Source organism: Mustela nivalis, assembly GCF_964662115.1.
Source record: "Mustela nivalis genome assembly, chromosome: 8".
NCBI classification, from domain to species: Eukaryota; Metazoa; Chordata; class Mammalia; order Carnivora; family Mustelidae; genus Mustela; species Mustela nivalis.
Genome location: NC_139027.1, coordinates 130,737,216 through 130,749,465, shown reverse-complemented (window position 1 = coordinate 130,749,465; position 12,250 = coordinate 130,737,216). Strand labels below are relative to the sequence as shown.

General features: G+C 53.1%; 1 protein-coding gene across 2 annotated transcripts in view; it reads left to right on the top strand.

Moving 5' to 3' along the window:
* Positions 1–11,497, top strand: part of ELMO2 (engulfment and cell motility 2) — a 38,656-nt gene extending 27,159 nt beyond the window's left edge. For both annotated transcript variants that reach the window (XM_082744767.1, XM_082744768.1), the window contains 11 exons: positions 1,458–1,580; positions 1,936–2,070; positions 2,647–2,751; positions 2,834–2,942; positions 3,331–3,467; positions 4,586–4,749; positions 4,835–4,947; positions 5,121–5,228; positions 5,961–6,043; positions 8,458–8,535; positions 9,930–11,497. In XM_082744767.1, coding sequence (XP_082600893.1) covers positions 1,458–1,580; positions 1,936–2,070; positions 2,647–2,751; positions 2,834–2,942; positions 3,331–3,467; positions 4,586–4,749; positions 4,835–4,947; positions 5,121–5,228; positions 5,961–6,043; positions 8,458–8,535; positions 9,930–10,130 — 1,356 coding nt within the window. In that variant the 3' untranslated portion in view covers positions 10,131–11,497. The remainder of the gene's footprint in view (positions 1–1,457; positions 1,581–1,935; positions 2,071–2,646; positions 2,752–2,833; positions 2,943–3,330; positions 3,468–4,585; positions 4,750–4,834; positions 4,948–5,120; positions 5,229–5,960; positions 6,044–8,457; positions 8,536–9,929) is intronic.
* Positions 11,498–12,250: the final 753 nt, after the last annotated feature.

Below are 12,250 nucleotides of genomic sequence, written 5' to 3'. Positions count from 1 at the left end.
ACGTTTCAGGTGTTCGACAGCCACCTGTGGCTGGTGGCTACCAAATCGGACTGCGCAGGTCTAAAGACATTGATCTCGAGCCAGAGCAAACTAGCGTTACGGAGCTGTAGAGCGGGACTGTCTGATAGAACTTTCTGTGACAGTGGAAATATTTTGTATCTACTCTATCATTGGGTGGGAGTCACTGGCCACATATACCTGTTGAGCTTAAAATGTAGCTAGTGTGACCAAAGACCTGAATTTTTGACTTCAGTGAATTCTAACATATGCCGAAGGGCCACCATATCAGATAGCACAGCTCCGGAGGCATAGAGTTGACTGCGTGAGAGAACATGAAGGACATGGAGGGAGTGTGTGTGGCAGAGTGGGCAGGAGTCTCATTTGGGTGAGAAGAGACCCAAGAACGATTCAAGGTGGAGGGTAAGACAGAGAAAAAGCAAGAAATACAGGGAGGGGCGCCTGGGTGACTCAGTGGGTTAAAGCCTCTGCCTTGGGCTCAGGTCATGATCCCAGGGTCATGGGATCATCAGGCTCTCTGCTCAGCAGTGAGCCTGCTTCCTCCTCTGCCTGCCTCTCTGCCTACGTGTGATCTCTGTCAAATAATTAAATAAATAATCTTTTTTAAAAAAAGAAAAATACAAGGGAACAAGCCAGGAAGTGCAGCCATTGTGGGAGTGAGAGCAGGACAGTAGGAGGCAAGAACATCCCCAGGCATTGATCAACCCAAGGGACGCAGAGAGCTAGTGTGTGGGGAAAGGACAGAGGGGAGGCGTGAGGGAAGGAGGAAGCCTGAAGTGGAGTGGGCATCAGAGGGATGGAGGTAAGAACTGAGAGGGCGTGGTGGGGGGCATGCAAGAGGGGGTGGGATCGAACGTAGGGGACGCAGGGAGGGGAGCACATGCAGAGTGAGAAGGAGAGCCTGTGGTGACCGTGGTGGGGGAGCATGGGGGCTGGACAGGGAGCATGAAGTGCCCTCCATTGTGTAGGTGTCTCTACACCATTTCAAGAAAATGGCCTTTCCTAAAGCCTCTACTTGATGAGACCATCTACGACATTGTATTTTTCTAAGGGAGGACAGAGCGGAGTCCTCCTCACACACTGTCTGATGTCTTGGATTGAGTGCCCGCCTGGAGGAGGGTCCAGCACTGAGCCCGGGATCCTAATCGTAGTGGGTAGCCTTCCTCATCTTTGGCGTGACCGGACATAGCCCCTCCCTTGGTTCCACTTCCCCTGCCCAGGGGAGTGTGGAGAAAGGGACTGTGCCCTTGGGGCCTGCAGTGAATCATCTCAGCCTGAATTGAGCCCTTTCATGCTCTATCCCTTCTAGAACATGAAGCCTCCCAAGTTGCGTGTGTGAGAGGGAAACCCTGTTCCCTCTTTTTTACCAGCATGGATGTAAGTCTTCAGCAGAAGAAAACCCCACTCAGCCCTCTGCCCCCTGCCTTTGCTTTTTCCAGCATGTGATTCGAGGGAACCGCCCAATCAAAACTGAGATGGCCCATCAGCTCTACGTCCTGCAAGTCCTGACCTTTAACCTTCTGGAAGAAAGGATGATGACCAAGATGGACCCCAATGACCAGGTAGGTGCTCCTTGGGACAGACTGCTCCTGGCTTAAGTCCTATGCTATTTGATGTGGTGCATTCCACCATTAGGCTGCACACAGGGCACCTGCTGTGCACCAGAGAGCATGCCTGATTGTGTCTGCAGAAAGGGTCTGTGTTGCCCTGGGAAACCTGGCTCTGCCTGTGTGCCGTCTCTTCCCGCTGCATGACTCTCTGGGCCAAGCCCACCTCTGTCTTAGGAAGGCGGGGGTGATGCCTTCTTGGAGACTGATCAGGCCCAGCGTCCCGCCCAGGAAAGCCCAACCTGCTCACTCTCTTCCTTGTTCCCTGGGCTAGCTGATTTGCCCCCTGGCTGTCTGTTTCACTTCTCAGGCTCAAAGGGACATTATATTTGAACTGAGAAGAATTGCATTTGATGCCGAGTCTGACCCTACCAGTGTCCCCGGGAGTGGGACTGAGAAGCGCAAAGCCATGTATACCAAGGACTACAAAATGCTGGGATTTACTGTAAGTTCCCCAAAGTACGGACCTTGGAAGGCCTGCTACCCTGACAGGAGGTCAGGGGACACACCCACACAGAGCCCCGAGAACTGCCCCCTGCATCGTGGTGGCCCTGGAATAGATGACACTAAGAAGCTAGAGGGGCCCTGCCACCTGGTTGCCCTTGGTGCTGGGAGGTCACACATTTCCCTGTAGCATTTGGCCCTGTAGAACAAATCCGTATGTTGGAGGGCTCAGGAGGTCAGTCGCGTGGGTAAAGAGAAGACCTCTCCCGAAAGAGAGCGAGGTGCTTTGAAAAGCAGAAGTGGGCATCTTGTGAGAGGACACACTGGAGGATGGTGTTAATTCAGTTGAACACTGAGTGTGCACCTACCCACTCAGCGTACAGTATGCGGGGCGCTGGGGGGGCCAGAGTGAGTCAGCACCATCCAGAGTCAGGAGCTCCCAGGCTCTCAGAGACGGCGGGCAGGGAGGAGGGAACACGAGAGCCAGTGGCAGGGTGAGGGCAGTAGGCCATCCCCTCAGGTGGCACTGCACACAGGTGGCTACCAAGTCTCAAATCCGGTTCCTATATTTTCCCAGAACCATATCAACCCAGCGATGGACTTTACCCAGACTCCTCCTGGAATGCTGGCCTTGGACAACATGCTGTACTTGGCGAAAGTCCATCAGGACACCTATATCCGGGTAACGGCTCAGGGACAGTGGGCTCCGCCCTGCTGCCACATCGCTCGTCTCCCTAACCCCCTGCCGCCACCCGCCCCCACAGATCGTCCTGGAGAACAGCAGCCGGGAAGACAAGCACGAGTGCCCCTTCGGCCGCAGCGCCATCGAGCTCACCAAAATGCTCTGTGAGATCCTGCAGGTTGGGGAACTGCGTAAGTCCCCGCCACCCGCCTCTTCCTTCAGCCACTCTGTAAGCCGGAGCCTGGGGGACTCGAGGTTACAAAGCTGGGGGTCGGTGGGACTGGGCGACTACTGTGCTTGGTGAGCCGTCTCATCCTTGTGTATGGGACTCCTGGCTGCTGCTTGGTTGGAGCGGGTCATTTGACATGTTCAGGAGCCGCGCCTCTGCTGGTTCGCCCCCGTGAGTCAGGAGACGAGCCGGAGAGAGGGCAGAGCCAGGCCGGCAGAAGAAAGCTGAGGAAGTAGAGGCGGGCCCGCCCCACGCTTTTCAGGCACCCTGGCTTTGCTCTGCTTCTTTTCCTGGGACGCGGGTGCCCGCGAGCGCCCCGCCTCACCCGCCCCGCTTCTCCTGCTCCGCAGCCAATGAGGGCCGCAACGACTACCACCCAATGTTCTTCACCCACGACCGCGCCTTCGAGGAGCTCTTTGGGATCTGCATCCAGCTGCTGAACAAGACCTGGAAGGAGATGAGGGCGACAGCCGAGGACTTCAACAAGGTGCGTGCCTCCAACCTCTGACGCCCACGGGCAGAGGCTGTCACGTGACAGTGTGGGGCCACTGGCTCGAGCCTGGGGAGCCTCTGAGCTGGGAAACCAGTGTGGTCAGCTGCACTGGGTCACGAGGTGCAGCCCTGGAGAACCTGAGGCCCCTCTGCCTGTGCTTCCCCTGTAGCCTGGAGCCAGGGTCTGCCCCTCGATGCCCTCAGCCTGTCGCGGACCCAGTGGAGCCAGTACCCGCCATGGCCGCCTGTCTCCTGGAGAGGGCAGGAGGCTGAGCCTGACCATAATGGCACTGGCTGACCGAGCGCTTTACTGTGTCAGGCCCTGGGGTGGTCCCGGGACTGGGCAACACGAGGGAGAGGAGGGGGCTGGCAGGATAGGCACATCCTGGCTACCCGCTCGGTAGCCATTCCCACGTCCCCACACTTCGCAGGGACTGCAGGGCCCTTGGAAGCTGACAGTCTAAAAGCCACGCATCTCATTGTAAACAATTTGCCAAGTATAAAGAGGAGAACGTTCTCTGTAGTTCCACCACCCAGTGATGATCTCACGTCTCCCTCTAGTCTTTTCTCCTGTAGACTTTGCCTTGAGTGGGCGCAGAGCTGCCGGACAGGCCGTGGGATGGCCTGTTTTCTCTTTAACTGTTGTTTGAGAGGAAGTAGCACGTCTCTTGAACCCACTCCCGCGCATCAGGCACTGTGCACCCACATAGCACCTCCCCGTCCTGCAGGCAGCATGTATCCAAAAACGAGTCTTCCTGTCTCTTGCTCCAGAGACGAGCTGAAGAAGGTCTGCACATGGCAAGTGGCTTGCTCAAGGCACAGATTAAGAGATGGGGTCAGGATCTGAGCTCCTTTCTCTCCGACTCCTGGACCCATGCTCATTCCACCACACTGCCGGCTAGTTGAAATTCACGGCAAAGAAAGCACTTGTCCCTATCAGGCATTTGTCCTTGAGAACCACCTAAGAGGTGTGCCTTTGAGAGTCCATACTCTCGCTCACCCAGCAGGTGTCTGGGGTCCCTTCAAGGCCGGGGCAGGGCCAGGCTGCCTGGAACTGGCCTGATTTCATCCTTGGAGGCGCTGAGGCAGCCGGCTTCCTTCCCTCCCGCTCAGGTCATGCAGGTGGTCCGGGAGCAGATCACTCGAGCTTTGCCCTCCAAACCCAGCTCTTTGGATCAGTTCAAGAGCAAACTGCGTAGTTTGAGCTACTCTGAGATCCTGCGGTTGCGCCAGTCCGAGCGGATGAGTCAGGATGACTTCCAATCCCCGCCAATTGTGTAAGTGCTGCGTGTGGGTGGGGGGAGGCACCGCCAGCCCCGCCGTGTCCTCACCTCCCCTTTGCTCCCTTACGTGTCCACCCAGGGAGCTGAGGGAGAAGATCCAGCCTGAGATCCTGGAGCTGATCAAGCAGCAGCGGCTGAACCGGCTTTGTGAGGGCAGCAGCTTCCGGAAGATCGGGAACCGCAGGAGGCAAGGTGAGGGCATCTGGGCCACTAGGCTGGTCCGAGTCACCCCGCTGGGGAGGGAGCCTGCTGGACAAAGCTGTGTGGGGAGCAGCCTGGGAACACATCATCCTTTTGCCCTTCGTGTGCTCAGGCCTTTCCCAGAACTGTCCGTGGTCACCTGCTTGTCTGGCCTTGTGTTCCAGAACGTTTCTGGTACTGCCGCTTGGCCTTGAACCACAAGGTCCTGCACTACGGTGACTTGGATGACAACCCGCAAGGGGAGGTGACGTTTGAATCCCTGCAGGAGAAAAGTAGGTTCATTCTCCATTGCTGTATCATAGTAGCTGGACTCGATGTCAGGAGGCATGAGTTTCCACCCTGGTGCTCTCAAGCCGATTATCTGGTCTTGGACGGCTTGTCTCCCTGGACCTGTCTGCTCAGTCTGTCCGAGGTCATCTCTCCCTGGCCTACCCCACGGGGCTGCTCGGGGAAGTCAGTGGGATCCCCGACGGATATGGGGGTGTAGATTGTCAGGGGGGCTGCAACACTGCCTTGTAGGGCAGTGGTACAAGCGGGGGCTCTGGAGCCAGACTGTCTGGATTCGAACCCTCCCTCTGCTGTTGTAATTCATGCAAGTTAATTCTTACCTCTGCCTTGGTTTCTCGTGCAAGATGGGAGTAAGTAGGCACATCCCCTTCATCAGAATTGAATGAGTCATGTACGTAAAGCCCTTAGGATGGGGGCTGGCTGTTTGTGCTCATGGCATTGTCACCTTCATCACGGTGCCGTGGACGTGATGTGAGCATCTGAGGCCCTGGTCCTCAGGGAGATGATCCCAAAGCCCTGAACTGACCCCCAGTGAGATTGGACACAGCCTAGCAGGCCAGGCCCCCAGGAAGGGACCGTGGAGGAGAAACTAGCACAAGGCCGCTCTCTGTGAGCTGACACAGCTCTTTGGTCTGGGGGCTGGAGCTCCCCTCCCAGCACAGCAAAGACCCCCTCACAGCATGAACCTTACAGAGACTAATTCCCTTGTTTCCCAGTTCCTGTTGCAGACATTAAGGCCATTGTCACTGGGAAGGATTGCCCCCACATGAAAGAGAAGAGTGCTCTGAAACAGAACAAGGTGAGTGGAGTGGCAGGCCGCTGGAGTCAGGGTCACTATCACGGTCATGGTGGTGCCCGGAGGGTTCAATCGGTGGTGGCTGCTGTTTAAGTGCGTGCTCTCCCGCCCCGACTAAGAACCGTTTTGGTTTTGTTTTGTTTTTTTAATATTTTATTTATTTATTTGACAGAGAGAGACCACAACTAGGCAGAGAGGCAGACAGAGAGAGGGGCAAAGCAGGCTCCCCGCTAAGCAGGGAGCCCAATGTGGGGCTCAATCCCAGAACCCCGGGACCATGACCCGAGCCGAAGGCAGAGGCTTACCCCACTGAGCCACCCAGGTGCCACACTAAGAACAGTTTTGAACATACACAGAAACAGAAGCCCCACATACACATCACCCAGCCTTAACAACTATGGCACATCCTACCCATCCACTTACTATTACTCTGAAGAAAATCTCAAGTATGATATCATTCCCTCTTAAATATTTAGAATGTATCTGAAAACGATAAGGACTCTTAACATAATCCCAATACCATTACCACACCTAAAAAGAAATTTTAAAAGTTGTTATTTAATATCAAATATCCCATAGATGTTTGCATTCTTATAGATAACTTAATTTCTCTGTATAAAAATATATAAATGTTGGGGCGCCTGGGTGGCTCAGTGGGTTAAGCCTCTGCATTCGGCTCAGGTCATGATCACAGGGTCCTGGGATCGAGCCCCACATCAGGCTCTCTGCTCATCGGGAGACGTGCTTCTTCCTCTCTCTCTGCCTGCTGCTCTGCCTATTTGTGATTTCTCTTTCTCTCTGTCAAATAAATAAATAATATCTTTTGGGCGCCTGGGTGGCTCAGTGGGTTAAAGCCTCTGCCTTCGGCTCAGGTCATGATCCCAGGGTCCTGGGATCAAGCCCCACATTGAGCTCTCTGCTTGGCAGGGAACCTCCTTCCTCCTCTCTCTCTGTCTGCCTCTCTGCCTACTTGTGATCTCTGTCTGTTAAATAAATAAAGTCTTTTAAAAAAATAATAATAATAATATCTTTTAAGTAAATAAAATAAAAATATATAAATGTTTACGTGTATGCACACATGTAAACATACGCGCACATACGCACACTCATACCCATTTTGTTCACTGAATCAGAATCCAAATAGGACATGCACGTTGTGATTAGTTTTTAGTTCCCCTCTCTCTCTTTTCCGTCTTTGTTTTCCTCTCTGCAGTTTATTGGTTGACGAAACCAGGTTGCTTGTTTGGTAGTTTCTGAGTCTGAAATGTGCTGATTGTCTCCCCGTGGTACAGTTTAACTTGTTCCTCTGTCCTAGATCTGTACATTGGTGGAGAGATTTAAGGGGAGGCTGGATCCCAGCTCAGGGTTGACCCCCTTTTTGGGGGGTGGGCAGGACAACTTCTAGGTGGCATTATGTTCTATCAAGAGACACGTGATGTGATTGTCTCTGTTTTTGCGAGGTTAGCAGATTCTCGGTGCTAAGGGTTTCTTCCGCAAGTAAATTAAGATTAGCAAACTAGTGGTGTTCTAATGCGGTCATTCCTTTTCATTTATGAGCTGAACTGCTTATCTAAACAGAAGCCTACCATCCTCTACTCTTGGCTTCCCAGTGGTCCAGTTTATATAAGAAAGGAAAACAAGTGCTTGATTCTTTCCTTTTATAAAAGTACTTTCAGGGGCGCCTGGGTGGCTCAGTGGGTTAAGCCGCTGCCTTCGGCTCAGGTCAAGATCTCAGGATCCTGGGATCGAGTCCCACATCGGGCTCGCTGCTCAGCAGGGAGCCTGCTTCCCTCTCTCTCTCTCTGCCTGCCTCTCCATCTACTTGTGATTTCTCTCTGTCAAATAAATAAATAAAATCTTTAAAAAAAAAAAAAAGTACTTTCAGAATAGTGAGTCGGTTCTCTGGTATCATCCAGCAGTGATCGATCTGGGTGTGTGTTGTTTTGTTTCGTTCAGTATTACCACGAGCTCGTGCATTTAAGCAAACTGCTATTTGTCCCAGCCCGTTACAGTTACATTGTTGATGTCACAATTTGTTGGGTCACAATTTGTTACTGTTGTCACGGTTCCTGAACCATTAAGGCTTTCAGTCTGATCACCAACATACAAGCCAAAGGTCATCTATAGTCACAGACTCTGAGATACAGAGGTTTTGAGTGTTGAGAAACGACTTTTCTCCAGTGTTAGGAGCGTCCACATCTTGGGCGTGACTTGGATAGGGAACGGGTGAGTTAACACTCGCTAACACCGTGCCTTGTCTCCAGCCACACTTGTGCACGTGCCCGGGGTCCTAATGATACATCTGAACCAGCTCCTTCGGTGATGGTGCCACGTGACCAGGAATTTGGCCAAACTCTTGGTGCGCAGAGCCCAGGCCACCCCACTGCTCCATGGAACTGAAACCCTTTCTCTTTCAGGAGGTGTTGGAGTTGGCATTCTCCATCCTCTATGACCCTGATGAGACCTTAAACTTCATTGCACCCAACAAGTATGAGGTGAGCAGTGGGGTACCGCTTTGGACAGCTGAGCCCCTACTGTGACTCTTTAGCTAGAGGGCAGGAGTGGGCAAGACAGGGACATTGCCCTAAAGGCAGGGGACCACAGTGTGTCACGAAGGCTTTCTGGCACCAAGGATCTGCCAGACTGGAGTCCATTCCCCTGAGTTGGGCTCCCCAGGTTACTCTTCAGAAGCAGCCGGAAGTTGCCATTAGAAAGTTCACCAGGGGATAGACTAACTTGTCTGGACTGGGAAAATGCTCCCCGCTTTTCAGTCTCCACCACGGCCACCTTCCTGAGTGAACCCAGCACATGCTTCCTCCTCGGGGCTCCTGGGCACAGGCAGTAGAGGGTCGGGCCTGGGCTTTGAGGCTGCTGGGTCTGGTCCTCCTGACATGGGGCCTGCAGTTGTACCTGCAGCTCTAGAGCTTATTCCGGGTCACGCGAGTAACTGTGCTTGAGTCCCACGTGGCTGCTGAGCTCGGGGAGCATCAGAGGGGACTAGAGATGGGGCTTCTGGAAGAGGAGATGCTTCAGCAGACCCCGAGCCACCAGTGGAGGTCTGTTGGGAAGAAATGAGGAACCAGCAGGTGGGGAGACAGGTGAGCAAAGGCAGGGAAAAAGATCAAACAGGAGTGAGACAGGGATAGGCCGACAATTCTGTTATTCCTCCTTATCATGAGACCCTCTAGCACTTATTTTAACATTTGTTGGCTGGGCTTCTCTTTTTTAAAACTTTTTCTGAAACAAAATTGAGATCCTACAGTGATTCCTCTTGGGTCCTGCTTTTATCACCTGGTATGTATCCTTCCCACCATTGCTCATTTCCGGGGCAGTTTTGGGTAGTTGATACCCCAGTACTCAGGTGTCATTTTGCTATATTTATTAGTTACATTTTAAAAAATCAGATTTAAAAAAAAAATAAAAGTAGGGCACCTGGGTGACTCAGGCCCTCTGTCTTCGGCTCTGGTCATGACCTGAGGGTCTTGGAATCAAGCCCTGCATCGGGCTCTTTGCTCAGCGGGGAGCCTGCTTTTCCCCCCGCCCGACCCCTCTCTCTCTATCTGCCCCTCTGCCTACTTGTGATCTCTCTCTCTGTCAAATAAGTAAACAAAAAATCTTTTTAAAAAAATCATATTTTAGCTTATCATAGGAAGCTTTAAATGTAAATCCCTCATAAAAGCCCAAAGGTTGTTGTTTTGAGGGGGGCTTTTTTTAGAAAGTGATGGTCACCTCCCATTTTATCTTTGCCATTATCCCCAGTCAGCTTTGCCTCTACTCAGTGGTGTCAAAAGAGACTTAGGGTGAGTCCTCTCAGCAAAGGGACCTTGGCAGGCCCTCTTGCTGACCAGGGGCCACCCACCATGTGACATTTTGCAACTTGCTCCCACAGTACTGCATCTGGATTGATGGCCTCAGTGCCCTTCTGGGGAAGGACATGTCCAGTGAGCTGACCAAGAGCGACCTGGACACCCTGCTGAGCATGGAGATGAAGCTGCGGCTCCTGGATCTGGAGAACATCCAGATTCCCGAAGCCCCGCCGCCAGTGCCCAAGGAGCCCAGCAGCTATGACTTTGTCTATCACTACGGCTGAGCCTGGAGCCAGACTCCACGGTGCCCAGGAAGGGATTTGGGGCCCAGAAGAAACACCCACAGACTGGTGCCTTGTCTTTTGCTTGTACAGAATCTGTAGTGACCACGGTGGCCAGTAAATGCCAGCCATTCCTCAGACTCCCCTCAGACCACCCAGAGCTTCCTCTTGGTCCCCACCCGCTGCCACAAGTCACCAAGGCAGGGTGCTCGGCCCTCCCTGTCACCGCGGAGCCTGGGATCAGAGCATGAGGAATGAACAGCAGGCACCCCTGCCTTCCGGGCCAGGGACTGCTTGGGCTGGAGTTAACAAGTCACTCACCTTTTCTTCCTGAGTCTGCTCTCCGGTCAGCTGGATCCCCGGGTAGGCAAGCGCGAGCCCGGCAAAGGCTGCCTGCAGAGGACAGACGTTCTGGGCGTGTCAGGAGCCTCAGAGAGACTGCCTTTGGGTGACCCGTGCCTGTGTCTCACATCCAAGCAGAGGCCTTGGCCTTTGCTTGGTAGATGCCTTGCCCTTGCTTTCATCGCCTTCGTGAGGGCTCACTCCGGCCTCATTCAGCGCCAACAGGCTGCTGCCACTGAGGCTCGGCTCTAACATCTCTGGTCTCCGGAGCCACCGGATCTCTCTTGCCCACGCACTTGTCTGGGCGGATGGAAAGTTCTCCCTACCAAGCTCTCAGGCTCTCATCCTGGCAAGTCAAAGACGTGCGAGCTAAGTCCTCCCCTTTGTCTCAAAGAACTCTGCAGGGAGAGCCCAAACGAGGCCTGGGCGAAACTGGTGAGGCTACTAGCGTCCACTCCCTCCCCCCTCCCACATTTTTATCTTTTCCTTCCTTAGAGAGCAATCTCTCACCTAACCTGAATGGCAGCCCCTCCTCTATGCTTCCCTTTGGCATCCCCGACCTCAGGAAGTTTGGCCTTCCCTTCCCCCCATCCATCCCAGTGCTGTGGTTTCTGCCATTGGCCATGATTTCAGGGAGCTAGCTGAGGCCACAGCAGTGCCAACGGGGCTTCCCTGGTGCTGCGGCACATGTCAACCACGCACCCAGCCTCTCTCCTTGGACATGTGAACACAGTGGCAATCAGTATCGTAGTAGCCCGGCATGGTAGGTACTGCCCGATGAAGAGTGTACTATATATTTTCTTTACTAGAGGCCATACTTATACAAACGTGTATATATATTTATATAAGATCTACCTATCCTAGGATGGAATGTTTGAAGGAAAATAAAATTGGAGGCTCCCTCTAAAAAAAAAAAAAAAAAAACACACTCCTCCACTTCCAGTTGTGAGCCAAGAGAGTAACCCGAGAGCAGCCAGGAGCTTCCTGCCAGTAACCATGTTTTCAATAAATACTCTTTCATGTACAAACCGTGGTACCTATTAACAGCTGTTTCTCTGTACTCGCTCTCTGCCCAAGGGAGCTTTCACCTTGGGTAAGACTTATTTCATCGTGTCTGGGAGACTTCCTCCCTTCAACCACTTTGCCCTCCCTGGGTGTGTGCATGTGTGTGTGTGTGTGTGCGTGCACGCACACACACACATACACACACACACCCCTGGACAGTTAAGGATGCTCACAGACTGTTGCGCTGGGACAAAGTGTTTTCTGCTCCGGCTTGCTGGGCACAGCAGCGAATGGCACACTGTACACCCCCGTGATGTATCCTCCCTCTTCTCCCTGCCAGGGACGCAGCCAGGGAACAGCTCACGTTCTTGTGACTTAACAAAGAAGACATGTTCTTCACCCTGTGTGTCACTGGTGCTTAGTGCTCAGCCTTCCAGCTGGTGTTTTAGGCTCTTGCTCCAAAACTCAGCCCCGATAGCTGGGAGGCTTGAATGAGGGTGGTGATGAAAATAGATACTTTCTTTTCCCTCTGAGAGAGAAGGGGGTGAGGACAAGCTCTTTCAAAAGGCATAGCAAGTGCAGGCAGTACAGGCCTTGAGGACTGAAGACAGCCAAGACCTCAGGCAGTGATGGGTACCATGGTAGGTGCTTGGTAAGTGCTGAATGAATGAACTAATGCCTGCATGAAGCCAGAGGGCGGGGGTGGAGGCAGCAGTGGTTTGCTTAAGGCACTGCTTACACTCTGGGCTCAAACTTTCTGTTGAGAGTGGCCAGGG